The 19,065-nt window shown below is 35.5% G+C and overlaps 2 protein-coding genes across 3 annotated transcripts; one reads left to right on the top strand and one right to left on the bottom strand.

The window, feature by feature from the left end:
• The first annotated feature begins 53 nt into the window (after positions 1-53).
• LOC131930727 (large ribosomal subunit protein eL6) lies at positions 54-5,515 on the top strand. 2 transcript variants are annotated; one of them, XM_059287320.1, is made up of 6 exons: positions 54-177; positions 678-773; positions 864-1,004; positions 4,444-4,492; positions 4,847-5,031; positions 5,290-5,515. In XM_059287320.1, the coding sequence occupies exons 2-6, from the start codon at positions 678-680 to the stop codon at positions 5,449-5,451; spliced, it is 633 nt and encodes a 210-aa protein (XP_059143303.1). In that variant the 5' UTR covers positions 54-177; the 3' UTR covers positions 5,452-5,515. The 2 variants fall into 2 exon arrangements, with proteins under 2 accessions (XP_059143303.1, XP_059143304.1); XM_059287321.1 differs by lacking the exon at positions 54-177 and adding an exon at positions 204-227.
• Positions 5,516-6,600: 1,085 nt separating this feature from the next.
• On the bottom strand, positions 6,601-15,006 carry LOC131930729 (muscle M-line assembly protein unc-89). Its single transcript, XM_059287322.1, has 14 exons — positions 14,934-15,006; positions 14,628-14,704; positions 14,256-14,362; positions 13,912-13,962; positions 13,168-13,243; positions 13,002-13,087; positions 12,435-12,578; positions 11,945-12,059; positions 11,666-11,827; positions 11,196-11,315; positions 7,694-10,747; positions 7,495-7,544; positions 7,265-7,347; positions 6,601-6,713 (listed from the first exon to the last, which is right to left on the bottom strand). Exons 1-14 carry the CDS (start codon positions 14,971-14,973, stop codon positions 6,679-6,681), a joined length of 4,200 nt encoding a protein of 1,399 aa, XP_059143305.1. The 5' UTR covers positions 14,974-15,006; the 3' UTR covers positions 6,601-6,678.
• Between the last annotated feature and the right edge of the window lie 4,059 nt (positions 15,007-19,065).

Consider the following 19,065-nt stretch of genomic DNA (forward strand, 5'->3'; position numbering starts at 1 on the left):
AAAGTATCATATTATTAGTTCATTAATAAAGCAGGGTTATTTATATTTTTAAAAGTCGATGCAACCATAAAAAAAGTTTGGCAATATTTTTTTTAATCACTCCGCTGTCCGATCTATAATTTTTATAAATCTAGGAACAACAATTCTCCACTTCCTTTTTGAACTGTTTCCGTCAAGGTATAGCTGTGGATAATATTTTACCTACTTACAATTTGAATTAATCTGAAGTAAAACTTAACAATCCTGTCTAAAATACGTGATAGATTATAAAAATAATAATGCACTGTTATTTTTCACTTGATTATTGATTGTAGTGTGATTCACAAATTGGTATTTTAACATATTTTTAAGTGTACCTACAGGGTAACTTAGGGTTTAGAAAACAAAAGTGGATGGGGAGTATTTTTATTTCCAATGACACTAGATCTAAGATATAGAGATATAGATTTTACATCTAGGTTTAGAGTGCTCGTTAGCTAAATTATTTTCTTCTCTACTACTTATTATTTACTTATTATTTAATCTCATAACCCAGAAACTAGGCTGGATATCTAGATCTAGAAAGATTTGTAAGAGAAGTTATGTTGAGAGTTAATTGGTTAGTTAGTCCCTAATCTATTTTAAATTTAGTTCGATCTAATAGTTAAAACTAATAAAATAACCCGTATAATTTGTAGATGCCAGCTGCATCTCAGAAGAAGCCATCTTTTGTCACCAAAAAGATTGGTGGTGAGAAGAATGGAGGGGAGAGAAAAGTGCGAGTTAGCAGATTGGTAAGTAGATTCTACATTTATTTTGCAAAGGATTTGTTTGCTTATGACAACAGGCACTTTAGAGAACTAATGAGTATTCTTTTTTAACAGCCGAGATTCTATCCAACTGAAGACAAGGGACGAAAGCTAAGAAGCCACAAGAAGCCATTCAGTCATCATAAAAGAAATCTGAGACCCTCAATTACCCCAGGGACTGTTCTTATTCTTCTTGCTGGAAGACACAAGGGAAAGGTAAGCAGCTTTTAATCAGCTTACTGGTTGTAAGAATGTTAAAGCCATTTATTTGTTTTTTTATAAGTACCAGTTGTTTTACACTCAATTTCGAATGCACCTGTTGTAGCTTTAATTAGATGCTAGATCTAGATGGTGCAACGATCATAAACAATGTGAGCTTCCTTTTCTAGTTTCACTCCTGTAGGTGATCCTCCGTGGGTTAAATAACATGCAGGGGTGCCACTTTTCCGGGATATCCCGGATTTCCGGATTCGAGAATCATATTTTTTTCCCTTTCCGGATTCGCAAGATTTGAGTTTGAAAATTTCCGGGTTTGCAGTTTAAAAATTTTTTTAGATCGTTTTAAGCTTGAAAATTTTGGCATTGTTTAAAAAATCTTTTTTATCGTCAACACTCCCGCTAATGGTCTTTTCCGAAAAAAAATGAATAGTAAATGACGTCAGCAACAATCTCACGCGTGCGCCAAGGACCAAATAAAAATCAGCTGTATCAGATGGGTGAGGCTGTAGACGAAACTTTTTGATGTCATTCGTGGTGTGGTTGTCTGGCTATTTATGACGATATGGGTTGGGGTTAAACTCGCATTATTTACGTGATGTCATCAATGGGATACCGCTAGGCTGTGTAATAAAAACAACTAAAGCCTACCATTACTAGCATCGCCGATCGTCTTTAAAAAAAAAACAACCGAAAGATTTTGCTCCGATCAAAAAAATAAATTGTGTATTTGGTATTACCAAAAGAAAAGAAAAAAACTATTTGGAGGACTATTTTATGTATGAAATAGAACTGTGCTGTTTTCACTCAACTTTACCGTCACTTTTTACCACCTCTTACCCGCTTCTTCAAGGTCGCGCTGACCGTAAGACCTACGTCACGAGGACACGCAAGCACAGTCTGAGTCGTGTCTCTCGGTCAAGGCAGTTCTACAAGTACAAGCGCTGTTTAATTTTAACGTGGTTATTTTTAATAAGGGCCTACTTCTAGATTCAAGGAAAAAAAATAGATCTGCATCGTTTTATATCATTAAACAAAATATGTAGGCCTGCTATAATTTAGTTACACGATCTAGCAGGGTCTACATCTGTTTTTTTTTTTTACTTTGGTAAAACGTCATTGAAATGTTTAAAAAATCTTGAAGTACCGTGTCTGAGAAAATAGCCGCTATCACTGCCCCCTCTGAACCGCTTGTAAAAAAAATCCGCTTTTCACTTAGTCGGGCGGCTACATCTCTGACATGAGTATTACTAGCGTAGAAAATTATTTTTAAAATTAACTTAATTCTGTTATTCCGCGACATGAACTTAAAACTTCCACGATATTTCACGATCATGTATATCAAAGGTGGGGGCATTGGGGTCGTTCATAAATGACGTCACACTCGTAGGGGGAGGGGGGTCCGTAATTTTGTCATGAGAGGGAGGGGTTCAGATGGTGTGACATCACACTTTTGCATTATCCAAAAGCTATGTTAGAAATCGAATTTTAGCCGTTATTTCGCGGTCAAGAATATTGTTTCAATAAAGTGTAATAGGAATTGATTAAAATACTATATGTTGACAGAGGTCAGACAAGATTTTTGGAAAAATATCGTATTTTAAGAAAAATTCAACTGCAATTTTTAGGAGGGGGGGGGGTGTAGGCTGAGGCGTGACGTCATTTTAGAGGGTGGGGTCTGGCTTTTTGTGACGATATGTGACCGAGGGGAGGTGGGAGGTAAAAATCGTCAAAAAAGCGTGACATCATTTATGGAAGACCTCATTAGTGTTGATTGGGAAAACAGTGTTTAAGGTTTTTGTTGTGGCTGTTAATAATTAAAGCCTTGAATAGCTACAGTAAGTCAACCTTGTATTTTAATACAGTGGCAATCTTATTAGGGGTCTGCATATAGTGGGCTTATTATTCAACAACAAGACTAGAGGTTAGCAAAATATTTGTTACTTAACAGTTGGCTGACTTCACACTTTAAATCAAGCTAGGAAGTTCTAAAAAAATTAAATAGTTATGTTATAAAAGCTGGCTGGGGGGGGGGGGGGAGTTCTACAATAGCACATTATGGGGTAGGCCTAGAGATGGGAGTAACATTGTAAACTAATTTTGTTGTAAGCACAATCCTTTAAAGATTAATTTTTATTTGAAGCTTGTTACAAAGAAAGTAAAAATCCCTTTTAAAGGAATGTAAATTGAACATAATATGAATCAAATGTCTCAAAAAATAATGAAATAATAGTCCATTTTATTTTGAAATTCCGCGCGGAATTAAGTTTCAGGGTTTCAAAAATTTCAAATTTTAGTTTCAGGATTGGTAAAATTTTGGGATTCATTTTCAGGATTCACTTAAAAAATGAGTGGCACCCCTGAACATGTCACTTGTGCTCATTATCACCAAAGTGTCTACTCGGAAGAAGATTTTTCTCCCCAACGTCTCCACTTAGCCGGCAAAAGATAGCTCTGCGCATGCGCACTGACTTAGGGTTAGGGATAGTATTAGAGATATGGTTAAGGATAGGATTAGGGTTCTGCGGTTGTAAACACACGCATGTGCAGTACCATCGAAAACATCGCCGCTAAGGCAAGTCGTAGTTTCTCTCCATTGCGCATGCATATCTTATTCCGGCTAGAATCGGCCAATTATCACAGTAACTAAAAATTTTGCTAGACTAAACAGAAATTATTTTGTGGTTTCCCATGGAGCTTTGTAAGGGTAATGTAAATTTATATATTACCACTTAGAGGTTTAAGTTAACCTTAGAAAGACAGAAATTTCCCACCTTCTTTGCATCTTGCTGCAATACTTGAGGATTTTTTTTTTTTTCATTTTACTTATGAGCGGTTGACCTGAGAAGAATGAGAACTAGTCTTACTAGAATTTTATAAACATGCAAGGTTTAAGTATAGGATCACCTTGTGGGCCAGAAAGTTATTTTAATATTCATATTTTATGACATAGCTTTTAACATTGATTACAAATGCCATACGGATATTAAAGGCTGACAAACGCTAAGAACAGTTATATAAAGAATGCTTGCGTAGTTAAAAATTTAATGGTCTGTTTCATGTGTTGCAGCAAAGTTTTATTTTATTTTTTTTGTTGTAAATTATCATTTTAGATCTGTTTGGGGTTAAATTTGCCAGCTATTTACCTTCTAATTGATGCTTTTTGTAATGGAATAGGTTAACATAAGAATGAAAAATGTAAGTGGGCTATGGGGCTGTATTGTGGTGATTACGTAATTAGCACTACAAACAGGTTCATGTTTCTGTAACATGTTACTTGGTAGCCGGTGCAAAAGAGAATTTATTCTTCTTTACTTTGTATGGAACATGTTTAACACATTTTTTCTAGTAAAGGAGAAAACAACTCATTTTTATTTATGGACTTGTATTCTGGTTTCTTTCATTTTCCTTGAAAATTTGTTGCTTTTTTCTTTCTCAGAGGGTAGTTTTCCTTAAACAACTCAAGTCTGGTTTGCTGCTTGTGACAGGTAAGATTGTTCTTACATTATTGTAATGTTTAGTGGGATTTCCTTCAACACATTTATGCACCACATGGCCAGTTGACTCAAATTTCAACCCGCTTTTCTTTCTAGATCCAGTTTGTTCTATTTTTGTAATTTGGCTTAGTTCTAAATAAGTATTTTCACACTGACAGGGAAGTCCACTGTCAATAAATGACTGCTAATTTCCCATCTCAATTATAGGTAGATTTGCAGATCCTTTTATTGCATATTAGCTCTACTGTTGTTTTTTTTGTGCTTTGGTAGTAATTTTGTATGTGCTCTTTTATTTTTAAGACAGGTTGTGTATATATGTTCTAATAATTTTTACCTTTTCTTTAGGACCTTATCATCTGAATGGTTGTCCCTTGAGAAGAATCAATCAAATTTATGTGATTGCCACAAAGACAAAGTTGGACATCAAGAGTGTCAAAGTACCAGAGAGAGTAAATGATGAATATTTTAGAAGGCTGAAGTCTAAGAAGCCCAAACATACTGAGGGTGACATTTTCAATACAAAGAAAGAGGTATGTTGTGCCTGCAGTTATTATATTTTAATCTCGAGAGGCACTTTAGTAGACCAGCACTTTAGTAGACCGGCCATTTGTAATTATACATTTGATCGGGGGAAAGCAGGTGCTAAATAATTCTAGCATGGTCAAGCTCTTGTTGCTTGGGTTGACTTGGTGACTGTCTTGAATATGCAACATTATTATTGATCAGTCTTTTAATTAAGATTTTGTTGTTTCCCTTTTATCTTATGTTGGGTTGTCTTTGATTTTAAGGTCTATGCTGTCAATGATGAGCGCAAAGAAGACCAGGCTAATGTTGATCGTCAAATTTTGGAAGTGATTCGTAAAAACCCTGAAAAGAAGCTCTTGTTTGGATACCTAGGCGCTATGTTTTCATTGTCAAACAACCAGTTTCCCCACAAGATGGTGTTTTAATTGGATTTGGCTTATAGAGAAATAATACACATTAAAACTTGTGAATAAATTATTTTTTTGTTTTTTTTTTACTGCCATGTGATGTATGTACAAGAGAAAATTTTAAGTAATATTTGTGGTATTTAAGAATGGTTACCAATTTGCTGTTTTTATAAGCTCAAATGTGGTATCTAGTCAGAGTGTGTCTGGCCTTTAAAAGAATTATGTGCCTTTGCATGGGCTCCTAAAGTATTATATTGGTTTCTAAGAATCAGTTGAACATTGCATTACCTTTACTGACTAAAGTTGTAAGCAGTTTAGTTATGTAAAGCATGTTTTTTATTTCAATTGCTCTACTCTGGATAATTTCTAACTCCCCATTCATCAATCATTGACAATATTGTTTATAGTGGATACTGGCAATTCATGCAAAAGCAAGAAAAGTAATTTACTCAGCATCTAAAAATTACAAAGTACAGTAAAAGAACTGTCACTAATGAACAAGCTTTCCTGTTAAAATGGGCTGTAATGGGAGGCATATTGTCTTCAGTGAATTCATCCCAGCTAATCACACTGGTAGTGGTATCACAAAGTGTCACCTTCACTTAGACCAGAAAATTTAAGTTTTAAACCAACTTGGACAAAGCAAACTTTCTCTTTAAAATTAGCTAGTTTTGTTCGGGTGTCACCTGGTGCAGTCAATGACTTAGTTTTAGCTCCAACACATGTTCCTCTGTAGTTTAACAAAGCAGAAAACCAATTCATCTGCTTTTTTAGTGGTGTAACATGTATTTGTAGATGAGACAATACAGTGTTATTGTGAGTTCTTCAATGAATATGAATAACATCTTTCAACTAACAAATTTATTCACATTAATAAAACAAATCCATAGGAATTAATCATGAAAATCTATAGTGCAATCAAAATATACTGAAGAGACAGTGACATGGTAACAGCTTACAACATTCTTCTATACAGTCCCCCTTGTGCTCTCCTTTTATAGTTTATACCCATCATTCTCTTCCCTAACCCATCATTCTCTCCCCTAACGTCAGTGAGCGATGTCACAAAAAAACATGAATAGTCACTCACAGTCCTTCAATTGGCCAGGTGCTCTACTTGCATACAACTTCATGCTAAACACAATATAATAAATCATACAAGTACAGTCTGTTACAAGTGGCTTTTATTTTAATAGTAAAATTGGTACATGAAACTGAAGAACTCATTGCACTTGTATCTGTTGATTAGCTGGGATTGGATGCCAGTCTTAGAGATTTCCCTGCAAATAAAAGTGTGGACAAGTACAACTATCTAGCATATCAAAACTTTGGATTTGATATTACACAGCAAAAACTTGTAGGTAAAAATGTACTTTTCCCTCCAAATAAGCAGTAAGAAAAGGTGTATCAAACATACTAATTTATACTAAATACTAATTAATGTATAATTTTCTTTGGAATGTTGAATTGAAAAAAAAAAGTGTTTTAGTTTTATCACGATTCTGTTAGCTGCAAAATTATAAACATACCACAATCAGGATTATTATTACCAATAACATTGCTTAAATTATTTTCCAATTTTTAATAGATTTCCCAGACTTGTTAAAATTTTACATCACTTAAGTTGGTTTTATATTAAATTATAAGCAATAACTCCAAATTCAAGCCAAGTATTATAATTTTATACTGAATTCAAACTAAGTATTACATTCCAATTTCAAACCAAGTATTACACTGGCATGTGTACACTGCATAAGTTATAGTATACTAATTTATTATTCTTTTAAAGACAATACAAAGAACAATGGCAGCTATTTAAATAGAACCTTACTTCGTTCTGATGCTGGAGTGCTACGCTCCTGTGTAAAAAGTTTTTTGCCAGATTTTGAAGTCCTAGTGCTTGGTGTGCTTTTCCTTCAAAATAATAATAAAAAGATTTGAAAACTATAAACAGGACCTACTCTGTATAAGTCTTATACTTATATAGCATGTTTATTACAATACTTAATATCTAATTAAGAAAAGTGAAACAGAAAGAACTAAATCTAACAGCTATAGTACCTGTTCTGTGATGGTGTTAAAGTTTGTCCCTTTCCTTTAGGTGTACAATGCTGTCAAGTTAAACAAGGGATATAAGAGTTAAGTAACAATTTCAAAAGTTTATTTTAAAATTATATTAATTTTTTCTGTACCCTGGTTTCAAAGGAACTAATGTTGAAAAGTGGTTATGTTACAACACGATTACTGGTGCTATACTTACATCCGTATTACTGCAGGCCTGCTCAGGTTGACATGTTGAACACGGATGCTTTTGTGGAGATCCTTTTTGAGAACCCCTGAGAAAATAAGTTTTTCTTAAGGCTGACTGGTTTGATGCTGTCGTACTGGTGCTAGAATCAGAGTCCATGTCAGGCGAGTCTTTCAAAGAAGGGCCTGGTGCTGACAGATTGAGGTCAGTGACCTGCCTGGGTGTGTTCTTTTTCCCTGCTGCTCTGTCTTTCAGAGAATATGTTTTGAGGGGCTCACCAAACACATCTTCAGTCCTTGTGGGTTTGACTTTGTGGTTGGAGGGTGATTCATCAGGGATCTTTATTGGTGATTTAGCTTTCAATTCTACTTGAACTGGAGTCTTTACTGGTGATTTAGCTTTCATTTCTACTTGAACTGGAGTCTTTACTGGTGATTTAGCTTTCATTTCTACTTGAACTGGAGTCTTTACTGGTGATTTAGCTTTCATTTCTACTTGAACTGGAGTCTTTACTACTGATGATTTAGCTTTCATTTCTACTTGAACTGGAGTCTTTACTACTGATGATTTAGCTTTCAATTCTACTTGAACTGGAGTCTTTATTGGTGATTTAGCTTTCATTACTACTTGACCTGGATGGGTTTCATCTGCAGAGCTTAATCCAGAATTATTTCTAGCAGATCGTTTAGGAGTTTTATTTATTTTTGGAGAACTCTCTATCATAGAAGGTTTAGGGGAAGTAACTGTGCTAGTGTCAATAGCTTGTACAGGAGATTTATCTTTCCTGTGCAGTGAATCCTGGATACTACAACTGCTTGTATCTTCAGATCCTTTTCTAGATGATCCTTTGGGTGTAGATTTCATTTTTGGAGTTTTCTCAGCATTAGGAGATACGTTAGGAGTTGCTGTATTTCTAGTTAGTACTGACTGGGTAAGTGACTTCCTTTTTCTGGAGGAAGATTCCTGGTCAGGTGTTTTTCTTGCCGTTCTTTTTGGAGTTGCTTTTTTTGTCTGGGTTTTCTCTGGACTAATATCTTGTCCAGTACTCTGCTTTTGTACATCCATCTTACTATCCGTTGATGGTGTGTGGCGTTTCTGCCTTGGTTCGGACTTCACTTCAATCTGTCTGTTAGATGTTAGATCAGGAGTGCTAGGAGGCTTGAGCAGCCAGTCTCTCAATGAAACTTCTGCTTTTTTCTCCTGTGCCTTCGGTTTAATCACAGTTAGATCACTGCTGGCGGGTGTTTCAGCTTTAGACTCGGATTTTGTCCGAAGTCTAGTTCTAATATTTGATTGGGTATTCGTTTCTTCTCTCTGTGCTGAAGAAACATTCAATCTGATCTCGGTTATCATTTTACTGATATAATCTTCTGTTACAGGTTTCGGGGTTTTATCTGGAGGATTATCACTCCCACTTTCTGGGCGATCAACCTTTTTACATGAAACACCACCCCCTTTAGTGGGAGAAACAATATTATCATTTGAGACGCTGGTAATTTTTTGGGTAATCTTTTTTGGAGAATTTACCTCCACACAAGAATCTTGTCCAGATTCATCATCAGATACAGCTATGTTATCTTGGCTGTGATCAACATTTTTATTACCTGATAATTTATCACGTTTGGCTTGTGAAGCCTCTGTTTCACCATCATCGGAGTCACTGGCAACTACAATAGTTAATTTTCTAGGAGAACTACACTCTTCATCGGAATCTTGTTTAGATGGAGTTGATGACTCAACATGTATATCTTCGCTGCATTCACTACTTGTGTTTGCTTTAAACCGTTTCAAGGAGTTTGAAATGTCCTTTGTCAAAGAAATAATTGTTTCATCAATTTCAGAAGAGGATTCTGAAGAGTCTCCAATGGTTATTTTTTTAGTAGTGACAACTTTTTTAGGTGATGGTGAACGTTTTAGAGGTGAATTTTGTTTCTTGGGGGACTGATTAACAGGAGAACCAACCATCATGGGTGATCGTTTAACAGGAGAGTTATCTATCTTAAAAGATTGTTTACTGGGAGAGTTATCTACCTTCAGTGCTTGTTTATTGGGAGATGCTTTAACAGGAGAGTTATCTTTCTTGAAAGACTGCTTGATGGTTGAGTTCTCTACCCTGGGTGATTGTTTAACAGGAGAGTTCTCCTTCTTAGGGGATAGTTTCAGTTTCTTTGGTGAAAGCTCTGTGCTACTTATCAAACCTCCTTTTACCTCAACCAATTGGATCTCCATATCTTCTTCATGTTCCAGGTTTTTGCCACTGCCAACGTAATCAATCACAGGACTCTCAGCAGCACTTCTATCCGACACTGATGGTGAATTAATAAATCTCCTAGCCGTCCTGTCGATAATAAATCCTCCTGGAGTGTCCTCATTTGCTGTATCGTAAACAGAACATTCCTCTTCATCAGATTCTATATCAAAATTTTTAACATCCGAGCTATTCTTTTCTAAAGGTGATTTTGTAGCTTTGGAACCCAGATCAGGTGTTCTTGTGATATTTTTGCTTACATCTATCACCTGTATTTCCATTTCTTCTTCACTCTCTAGTTGATTCTTGCTTTTATTTAAACTTTTGCTAAAATAATGCAGAGCAGGATCTGAGTTTGTCTTCTTTTCTGCTGATCTGTGGGGGGTTCTATCAACAAAAAATCCTGGAGAACTGTCAGTCTTTTGTGGGGTTTTTTTGTTTTTTTTCTGTGGAGTTTTTCTGGGTTTTATGTCAGGAAGATTAACACTCTCATCGGAGTCGTTATCAATGTCATATACATCTATGACTTTGTCTTTTCCTGCATTTTTCTTTTCAGAAACTGCCGATGCCTTATGAGTCAGTGAAACATCTTCTGGCTCAACATACTCAACATCCGTTCCCTCCCCTTGATCTGTAGTTCCCTCCCCTAGCTTTGGTCTCTTGCTTTTGGGGATTTTATCATCATCATCAACTAGAGAAATTATACAGAAATCTGAATCATCACCATTTATCTCCTCTACTGTCAACACGTTATTTGCATCACTTTCTGAGCTTTCCCTCTTTCTCTTTGAGGTCAAATGCTTTTTATCAGATTGAATCTAAAAGTATAAAAAAAAAGGCAATGGTGAAGACAGATCAAGCTTAGTTTCTTACAAGTTGGAATATAAATATGTTCTCATTTGTTGACCTTTCTCAGTATTCAATAGTAGTAAAATATAACCAAAAACATATCTATTTGAACATACTAGATGCAAATAATAAATTTTAGCAGAAATTAGATATAGTGACAAGATGTGTCTAATGCTCTTTGAATGAACAGTTGTCTTTTAGACAGGTATAAGAATTGAAAGTACAAATACCTTTAAATGTTTTTACTTATACCCTGTTTTAACATAGTTTTTAAAGTTTTTGAAATTACATTACAACTTTAGTATAGATTCCAAAATATTTAAATAAAAAATCATTTCTAAAACATATTTTCAAAGAGGAAAAGCTTTACCCCTACAAAAAAGTTTTATATATTCTGCTTTCTATTTTAGCACACACCTGTTGAGAGGAATCGCCTTTTTTATCTATGACAAACAGATTTTCTGGTGCTGTCATGCTTTCAGCTTCCATGTTTTCAATCACTTTAGTCTCAGGTGATGACAAACATTGAGCAAACACCTAAAAAACAGTTTAAAAATACCATAAAAATACATGAAACTTATCTAATTAAATTATTGAAAATTTCAATTTTTTTTACTAGCTCAATATAGTTTAATTATCAAGGAAAATTTGAATAATAAATGTCATTTGTATTGTCACAGATTATTTTCATAATTACTGAAAATTAGAATAATAAATATTGTGTGTATGGTCATAGATTATTTTTATAATCACTGAAAATTTTAATAATAAATGTTGTGTGTATGGTCATAGATTATTTTTATAATCACTGAAAATTTTAATAATAAATGTTGTGTGTATTTTCACAGATTATTTTCATAATCACTGAAATAAAAAAAACCACTTGCATCAATCAATTCCTCAACAGCTTGTGAGTCAAGTTCCAGCATCAACTCACTGACACGACGACCTTTTAAGCTCTTGTCCTGTGGTACATGGTGTTTAGCTTGAAGCCACCGTTGGCACAACCATTCTAGAAAACTCTTCGGAGCTTTGATTCTTAAGCAGTCCTGTTGAGTGAACATGAAAAGAATTCACAACCAAAGGCAATGATTAACTGACATTGTCATAAAAAGATGAAATACATTTTCCAATGTTGCATCATAAAATAGAAGTATTTACAGTACCTGAGCAATGTCTTTTATGTCATCACATACAAACAGCCAATGCTTTAGCAGTATAAAATGAAGAAGGTAATCCATGTTATTTTTAGAGATCCCCGTAGTCTCAGATAATAATTTTCTGAAATTGAATATTTTTAAAAAGTAAGTTTCACAATTCTCTAGTTTAATGCTACTGTGGTAAATAAACTACTGAGGAAAAGTAGCAAGTAAATAACAACTAATACTAATATATTTTTTAAAAACTTTCAGGTAAGGAATTAACAACTGATGTTTAATTAAGTTTAGTTTGTTTCCAGAATAAACCGCTTATACATTTACGTAAAAAATGCTTAATTTCCATTGTTGGTTTTTGTTGTTAATGTTTAGCATATTTAACATATTTCAACTGATATTGGCCTAGAGTTTAATCTATCTGGATTTTTATCACTTTGATTTCAATAGATATAGTTGTAAAAGTACAATAAAAATCGTGAATTATTATGATAAAATTTACCTCAAAATTGGCAATATTAGCTTTCCGCCAGCTGCTGTGCACTCTGAAGCTTCGAGAAGTGCTGTCTTTAAACATCTTTCATTCAATTCAAAGGCCAGAAAACTATACAGCCTCCTGACATGTTTCTTTGTTTTCTCTTTAGATCTACAACATTGTTTCATGATTATTCAATTTTTAAAAATAAATCAGCAGGTCATGTTTTCATTATTGCCATTCTTTGTTCATTTTTAGAATATACTTTTCATCTTTATTTCAATTCTTGTTACTCTTTCTCTTTCAACTCTGTTAATTTGTTCACAATTTTAGTCTTTGTTGCTAGTAGTGTACTTTTAGTGTTGCAAATATCAGTGCGACTACTTGATTACAAACACAACACCCTTTATAGAATACTTAATACAGTAGATGTATTAAAACTAATCTGTTTCAGTACTACATATGAAGGAATCATTAAGGCTTAACAACCAAATGCTTGGATCTCGAGTCTTTGAGGACTATGATCTATGAAATGCAATACATACAATATTTAGCACATTATGATTTAAATTTTAGTTAAAACCTAATACTCACTTGTAAGTACAAATGAACAAGTCTATGTAGAGGGATGCCAGAGAAGGTAGTATTTCATAAAAATCTGGGCTGAACTTGTAACATACCTGAAAAAAATGTGTGACCATTGGTAATGTGCAAATATACATCATAATAATGAAGTTAATTGATAGCTGAAATATCTTACATGTTCGGATAATGCAGTGTGTTGGCTTGAACAAAGAAACCAAAATCCTTTCATAATCTTCAATGTTTCACTTGCACTGTAAAAAAAGATTTTTTTAAATGTGTGCATAGATTTGTACATAGGTTTAAAGAAAGAGTAAGAAGATTGTTTTAATTGTACATAAGTTTTAAAAAAAAGGTATAGACATATAAAAAAAATCTATTTTCAACTGCTAGATATCTGTGTTGAGCTACTGTTGAGTTAGTTTCTATAATAGACATACAAAATAGTTTAGTATTAGGGCAAGTCAACACATATGATCGACAAAAGTATACCGTTGATTAGCCATACAATGTTATACTAGAGTGAGTACAACTAAAATTAATTATAGCTTGTTTATCACCAACACTGATGCTGAAAACTTTCCTATAGGGAAACAGAAAGACATGGTAAGGTAAACAGTAAAGTTCCCTTTTCGAAACTGACAGTCTACTGGGCAAGTGAAGTAGAGTTCACCTGTTTCTGTGACCTCATAATATGAAAGGGATAGTATGATCAACACTGTGCTTTTTACTTTCCCTAACATGAGGTGCCCATCTGAGCTGGGTGGACTCAAGGATGTTCTACTGATTTGCATCCAGATTTGAACTAGAGACTTTTGGGTTAGCAGTCTGGAACTCTACTGCTGTCCCATCAAGGTCTAGCCAACCCAGAAATAATTTTTTAAAAGAATCAGAAGAAATTGTGTAAACAAATGAAACTCACAGGCTACTATTTTGTATCAGGTCCATTTCGCACATCAACTGTGAAGTCCGCCTGAAATGTACATACATTTTTTTTTAAGTTAAGTGCAAATATATTTATTTGTCTACCCTTATCATGATGTATCTATTATGTCTCGATAAAGGGGAGATCATATTAAAAAACCTCAAACAATAGTACCTTCCATCAGATCATTCCTGATAAAAAGTGATGGGGGGGGGGGGGGGGGGAAGATGAACCAAAGGTGACCATCTCTAAACTGCAAAATCCCATTAAAGGTGTTTGAAATTTTTAGACTAGTTTATATTTTACATTATAAGCTATAATACACTTCAATGTAACCTTACCTTAAAAACAGCTTCATCAAATTCTTTAAAGCAATTAAGGAGGAACAATGCAAGGTCATAGACTTAAGTAGAAGAAGAGTAGATAAACCTGACATTCTCATCTTGGCCTACGTTTTTAAAAAAAGAAAGGAAATTCTATTATGGCTAAAATTTCACTTGAGGTTTAAATTTCTCATAAAGTTTTAAAAACTAGTAGACATACTCTACTTAAGCTACTCAATAAACCTAGGTACTATTTACCTAATTTTCCAGCATATTTAAGAGACAAATTTGCCTAATCAACTAGATGTTTTAACAACAAATAAGCCTACTTATTTGTATTATGTTTGTATAAAAAGTAAAAGCATTCAATGCCTAAATTTATTTATTTACCTCTAGTTGTTGAAAAGTATTGAAACAACTGTTGTCATCTTTGGAATCTTGTAATAATTTATTAAGTAAGGCTACTTCTAAAAGAATAGAAGAAAAAAGGTAAAAATCTGTATTAAATATGTATCATAGTCTTAAAACAGTTTAAACCTATTTTTAAGTAAAAGTAATAAAAAATTATATGCTTTTCTTAACCCTTTCTTCATCCTTAGTTTATTGCTATAATCAATTATTGTAGTTTAAAGAATTTACATATCACTGTAACAGAATGAAAAATGAAGGATTCTTTGTGTATTTTTAAAAACTTACCATACTTAAATTTAGCCAAAACAGGAGTTACTTCATCCATAGCTAGGTTTTTTTTTTAAAGAGCCAGTTCCGTTTTGTTGAAAACACACATATAAAGAGAAAAGTACAATTGCATTACACAAGCAATCACACAATTCAAAACATACCCTTAGCTTTAACTGTAGCATAAACTGCTGGCAATGTTGACACAACAATAATAAGACTTAGATAGATAGGGCCTTCCATATTATTTATTATTTAATGGACCTTAGCCAGCACCAGCACACAAAAATCAACCCCCTTTCCTAAAATCATCCCAAAATCCATCCAGCCTAATCCTGGACAGAGAGTGTGTCCTTCCCCCCCCCCCCCCCCCCCCCCCATAAACCAATTTTAAAAGTGGCCATTAGGGCCCATTTTTTTAAAAAACTTTAAAAAAAACCAGAACTACACAGAGAAAAGAAAATGGCTTTTTCTGCCCTTTTCAGCCCAAAAAGTACTACTGCCAACAACCTATTTTCAGAGTCTATTTTATGAAAAGTAAAAGTATTATCGGACAACGGTTTATCTTCTAGACTAACTAACTCTTCTAATAAATTCTAAAAAACAAAGAACTTCCTCACCTGTCCACCTGACTGAACTAGGCCTAGGCCTAGACTAGGGCTGACTAGGCAGAGTACTAAAAATTGAATTTTAAATAAGAATAGATTAATTACCGACTAACTTGAGTTAGATCTATTTGTTCTAACAATGTCGTGATACTATGGCTTCACTTTAATATTTAATATTATAATTGTGAAGTTGTCTGAGGTTGATAACTTCGATTTTAGAGCAAAGTGATAATGCACGTTGCAATGTTTATAGTTTATGCTTCACACTTTCATTTCCTGCTTTTCATTTCCTGTTCCCTTTTTCGCATCTCTTTAAAATAATAATCTAGAATCTAGACCCTTAAAAATAGTAAAAATACTATTGCTTCTACATAGTACAATCTAGATCTAGAACAAATAGAGTTCTATTTAAAAACCGACCAAGCAAATTGTAGAGCATATTGTAATGATTTTAGTGGTTAATGGGACGGTGTGGTCAAACGTAAACGCAGGTCCACCAAGTTAGGATCAGTGTTTCTTTCAGGCATCGCTTCAGGAAGGAGGGGGTCAGAATTTCTTCCAGGCATCTCATCACTTTTTCAGCGTCAGCCCCCCCCCCCCCCCGGAACATTTTGCCCCCCCCCTCCGAAAATATCTAGTGTCCCCCCCACCCCTTTAGAAAAAAGTCTGAAAAAAACACAGGATGGGTGATTGGCGCACATCCACCCTACACCCCCCCCCAGTCGTAATATTCTGGGCACTCCACGGGAGTTTTAAGTGCCCCCCCCCCCCCCGGAGAAAAATGTCTGAAAGAAACCCGCCTGGCTACGATGCGTAGCCTACATGTGATAACAACATCAAAGAATGGACAGGTTTAACCATGAGAGATGCAATGGTGATTGCATAATACGGAGTGGAATGGAGGAGAATTATCAATAGGAAGCTTTTTTCGTTTTTGTTGTGCTGTCTCTAGCACTGAGGTATTCGTCCAGAATGTTTCTGGCCTCATCTGTGTTTACTGGGCGCTGGGCGGCAATGATACCCGCGAGGTGAGGATCTCGTAGCCCCTTGAGAAAATAGCGCAGTGAAACTTTTGCTTGGTCAGCTGACGGGAAAGCCATGGCCGTCAATCGTTTCACATCGGACGTATAGGGCTGGTAAGTAGGTCACCAGTTCTACGGCTCAATAAAACCTGCATGAGCCATAGAACTGTTTATTGACCTACTTACCAGCCCTATATTCAGCGGCTGTCTCCCTTGCTGACCTCTTTCTGTTTTCTAACTGCGTTAGATGCGTAGCGGTCCCCACCCTATCGAATCTAGCGCTCAATGCTGCGACAAAATTTCCAAGAGTTGTTCGGTCATTTTGACTGAGCTCAAGAAAAGCGAAATTGGCCGCACTCCGCTCCAAACAAGCTGGTAGATGCAGTAGCTGTCTATCTTCATTCCAGCTGTTAATGCTAGATATGGCTTGAAACTTGTTCCAAAACACTTGAAATGGCGCTGACCCGTCATATTGTGGTAACGCCTGGTTCATACATAATGGTCGCTCGTCTCGTCTAGCGATTCTCAGTTCTTTAATTGTTTCTTGAAGGTTTCTTATTTGTGCCTGTAGTTCGATATCTGCCATTTTTCTTTTCTGTAATAACTAGCTGCTTTCAGTCTCTCTGGGTGTGTGTTAAATTTCCTTTTTTTTCACGGCCACCAAATGTAATATTCTTGCTTTTATCAAATGTAACGTGTTTGCTGACACAAAATGTAATGTTCTTCTTCTCTTCTGTTTCTTGCTCTAATTCTCAGTCACAGACGATAAAAATTGATGAAGAATAAGTTGTCTTCTGCTAATCTTTATTTGACTTTCTTTCTTGGCCGGGAATTGTCTGTGTAGCGCGCATCTGACAAGACTATAGCGCCAACACGGGTGGGGTATATAAGCCGGCGGTTTAGCCTTAGAGGGGATGGAGAAACGACGGCCCTAGCCCCTCAATTAAGTATGGATCTATCATCTACATCTCAAGAATCTCCACACCAAAGACGAACCAAGTTATATCATAGGTCAGTATAAGACTGTAAAGGACGAACCACCTCATCTTCGACCCAAACTAGGCCTAATCCAAAGGAAAATTTAATCAAACCAAAGTTTTTAAACCCTTTGTTTACAAACTATTGTCCCCCCCCCCCCCACCCATTTGGTTGTGTCCCTTTATATCAGGGGTCTCCAAACTTTTCAGCCCGAGGGCCGCATTAACTATCAAATATCAGTTCGGGGGCCAGAGTTTCTTCCAGGCACCTCTTCGATATGGCGGAGCCCCCCCCCTCCCCCGACGAAATATAATTTATATAGAAATATATACAAATTTCAAGTTCCTCCCTCCCCCTCCCCGGATAAAAAAGTCTGAAAGAAACACTGTCGACAACTCACTCGAGGTACACAGGATTCAGTACACTGCTAATGTCCACTATTTAGCACACAAAGCTTGCTGATGAATAATACAGTGCAAGAACATTGGTTTTATAATGTTTTTTTTTCTCATCCGCTTGTCCAACCAATCCTTTCTTAATGCCACTTATGTTAGTCCAGTCAAAGTTATAATCAGCTATTCCCTTTTTAACTGATTGAATATATCATCTCCGGTAACAGAGCCACAAATGCTATTTAGGCAAGCCAGCTCTTGTGTTATGTCCATGTTTTTATCCACACCTCTAATGAACACAAACAGAGGTGGAACAGCTGCCCAGCGACTAATCCATTGCAATTGAAAAATGGCGAAACTTGCTTGCATTTTTCGCTATTTGAGTCACAATGTTTTCACCAATGTCTGCAACACGGCGGGCAATGGTATTTGCACCCAAAGCTATATTTTCAAATTTTTTCAATTTTCTGGGCAAAGTTCCACAGCCACCTCCAACAAACAATTTTTCCGTGAACACGTGAACAAAAAGATCTCCGCGGGCCGGATGAAAGGACCTCGCGGGCCGCATCCGGCCCGCGGGCCGTAGTTTGGAGACCCCTGCTTTATATTGAAAAACTGTCAGACGTTTTAATTTTAAGCACACGGGAAAACAGGAAAATATAAATAAGTAAGAAAATCTTATATGTTGATTATGAAATGGAGACACAGTTAAGCAAAGAAATGTCATGTACTAATTTTTGAAATGACAATATGTATATTTTCATTGAAATTATATATTTTTTTTAGAAAACGTCAAAGGTAACTCCAATTGGGTCTGTTTTTTTGTTAAAGTTTCATTCAGGCATTTCTTCGTTGTCACCGCCCCCCCCCCTCCCAATATAGACATACATAATACAAAATATATACTTTAACCAGTGTCTGCCCCTCCCCGGAAATTTAAATCAGCCTCCCCCCACGAAAGTTTCAAGTGCACCCCCACCCGGAGAAAAAAATGTTCGAAAGAAGTATTAGTTGCTTGTTTTAAGAGGGGTGATCGGGAGTTCGTGCGAGAAGAAGGGGTGGAATAAGGTTGGGGTGGACGTGGTGACAAACTGGTTTATGTTGCGTAGTAAAGCTTATATATTAATTGGCTGTTCATCTATCTGTATGA

This window comes from Physella acuta, unplaced genomic scaffold, assembly GCF_028476545.2.
Source record: "Physella acuta isolate Inbredline_101_S28 unplaced genomic scaffold, ASM2847654v3 ptg001831l, whole genome shotgun sequence".
Taxonomy (NCBI): Eukaryota; Metazoa; Mollusca; class Gastropoda; family Physidae; genus Physella; species Physella acuta.

Bases quoted from the DNA above. Each gene is read 5' to 3' on its own strand.
- LOC131930727 (XM_059287320.1), top strand. From the start codon at position 678: ATGCCAGCTGCATCTCAGAAGAAGCCATCTTTTGTCACCAAAAAGATT. The intron at 1,005-4,443 runs GTAAGCAGCTTT...TTTCTTTCTCAG, and splicing joins CTGGAAGACACAAGGGAAAG to AGGGTAGTTTTCCTTAAACA. The intron at 4,493-4,846 runs GTAAGATTGTTC...CCTTTTCTTTAG, and splicing joins TGGTTTGCTGCTTGTGACAG to GACCTTATCATCTGAATGGT.
- LOC131930729 (XM_059287322.1), bottom strand. From the start codon at position 14,973: ATGGATGAAGTAACTCCTGTTTTGGCTAAATTTAAGTATG. The intron at 14,363-14,627 runs GTAAATAAATAA...TTAAAAACGTAG, and splicing joins ATACTTTTCAACAACTAGAG to GCCAAGATGAGAATGTCAGG. The intron at 7,545-7,693 runs GTAAGTATAGCA...TTAACTTGACAG, and splicing joins AGGCCTGCAGTAATACGGAT to CATTGTACACCTAAAGGAAA.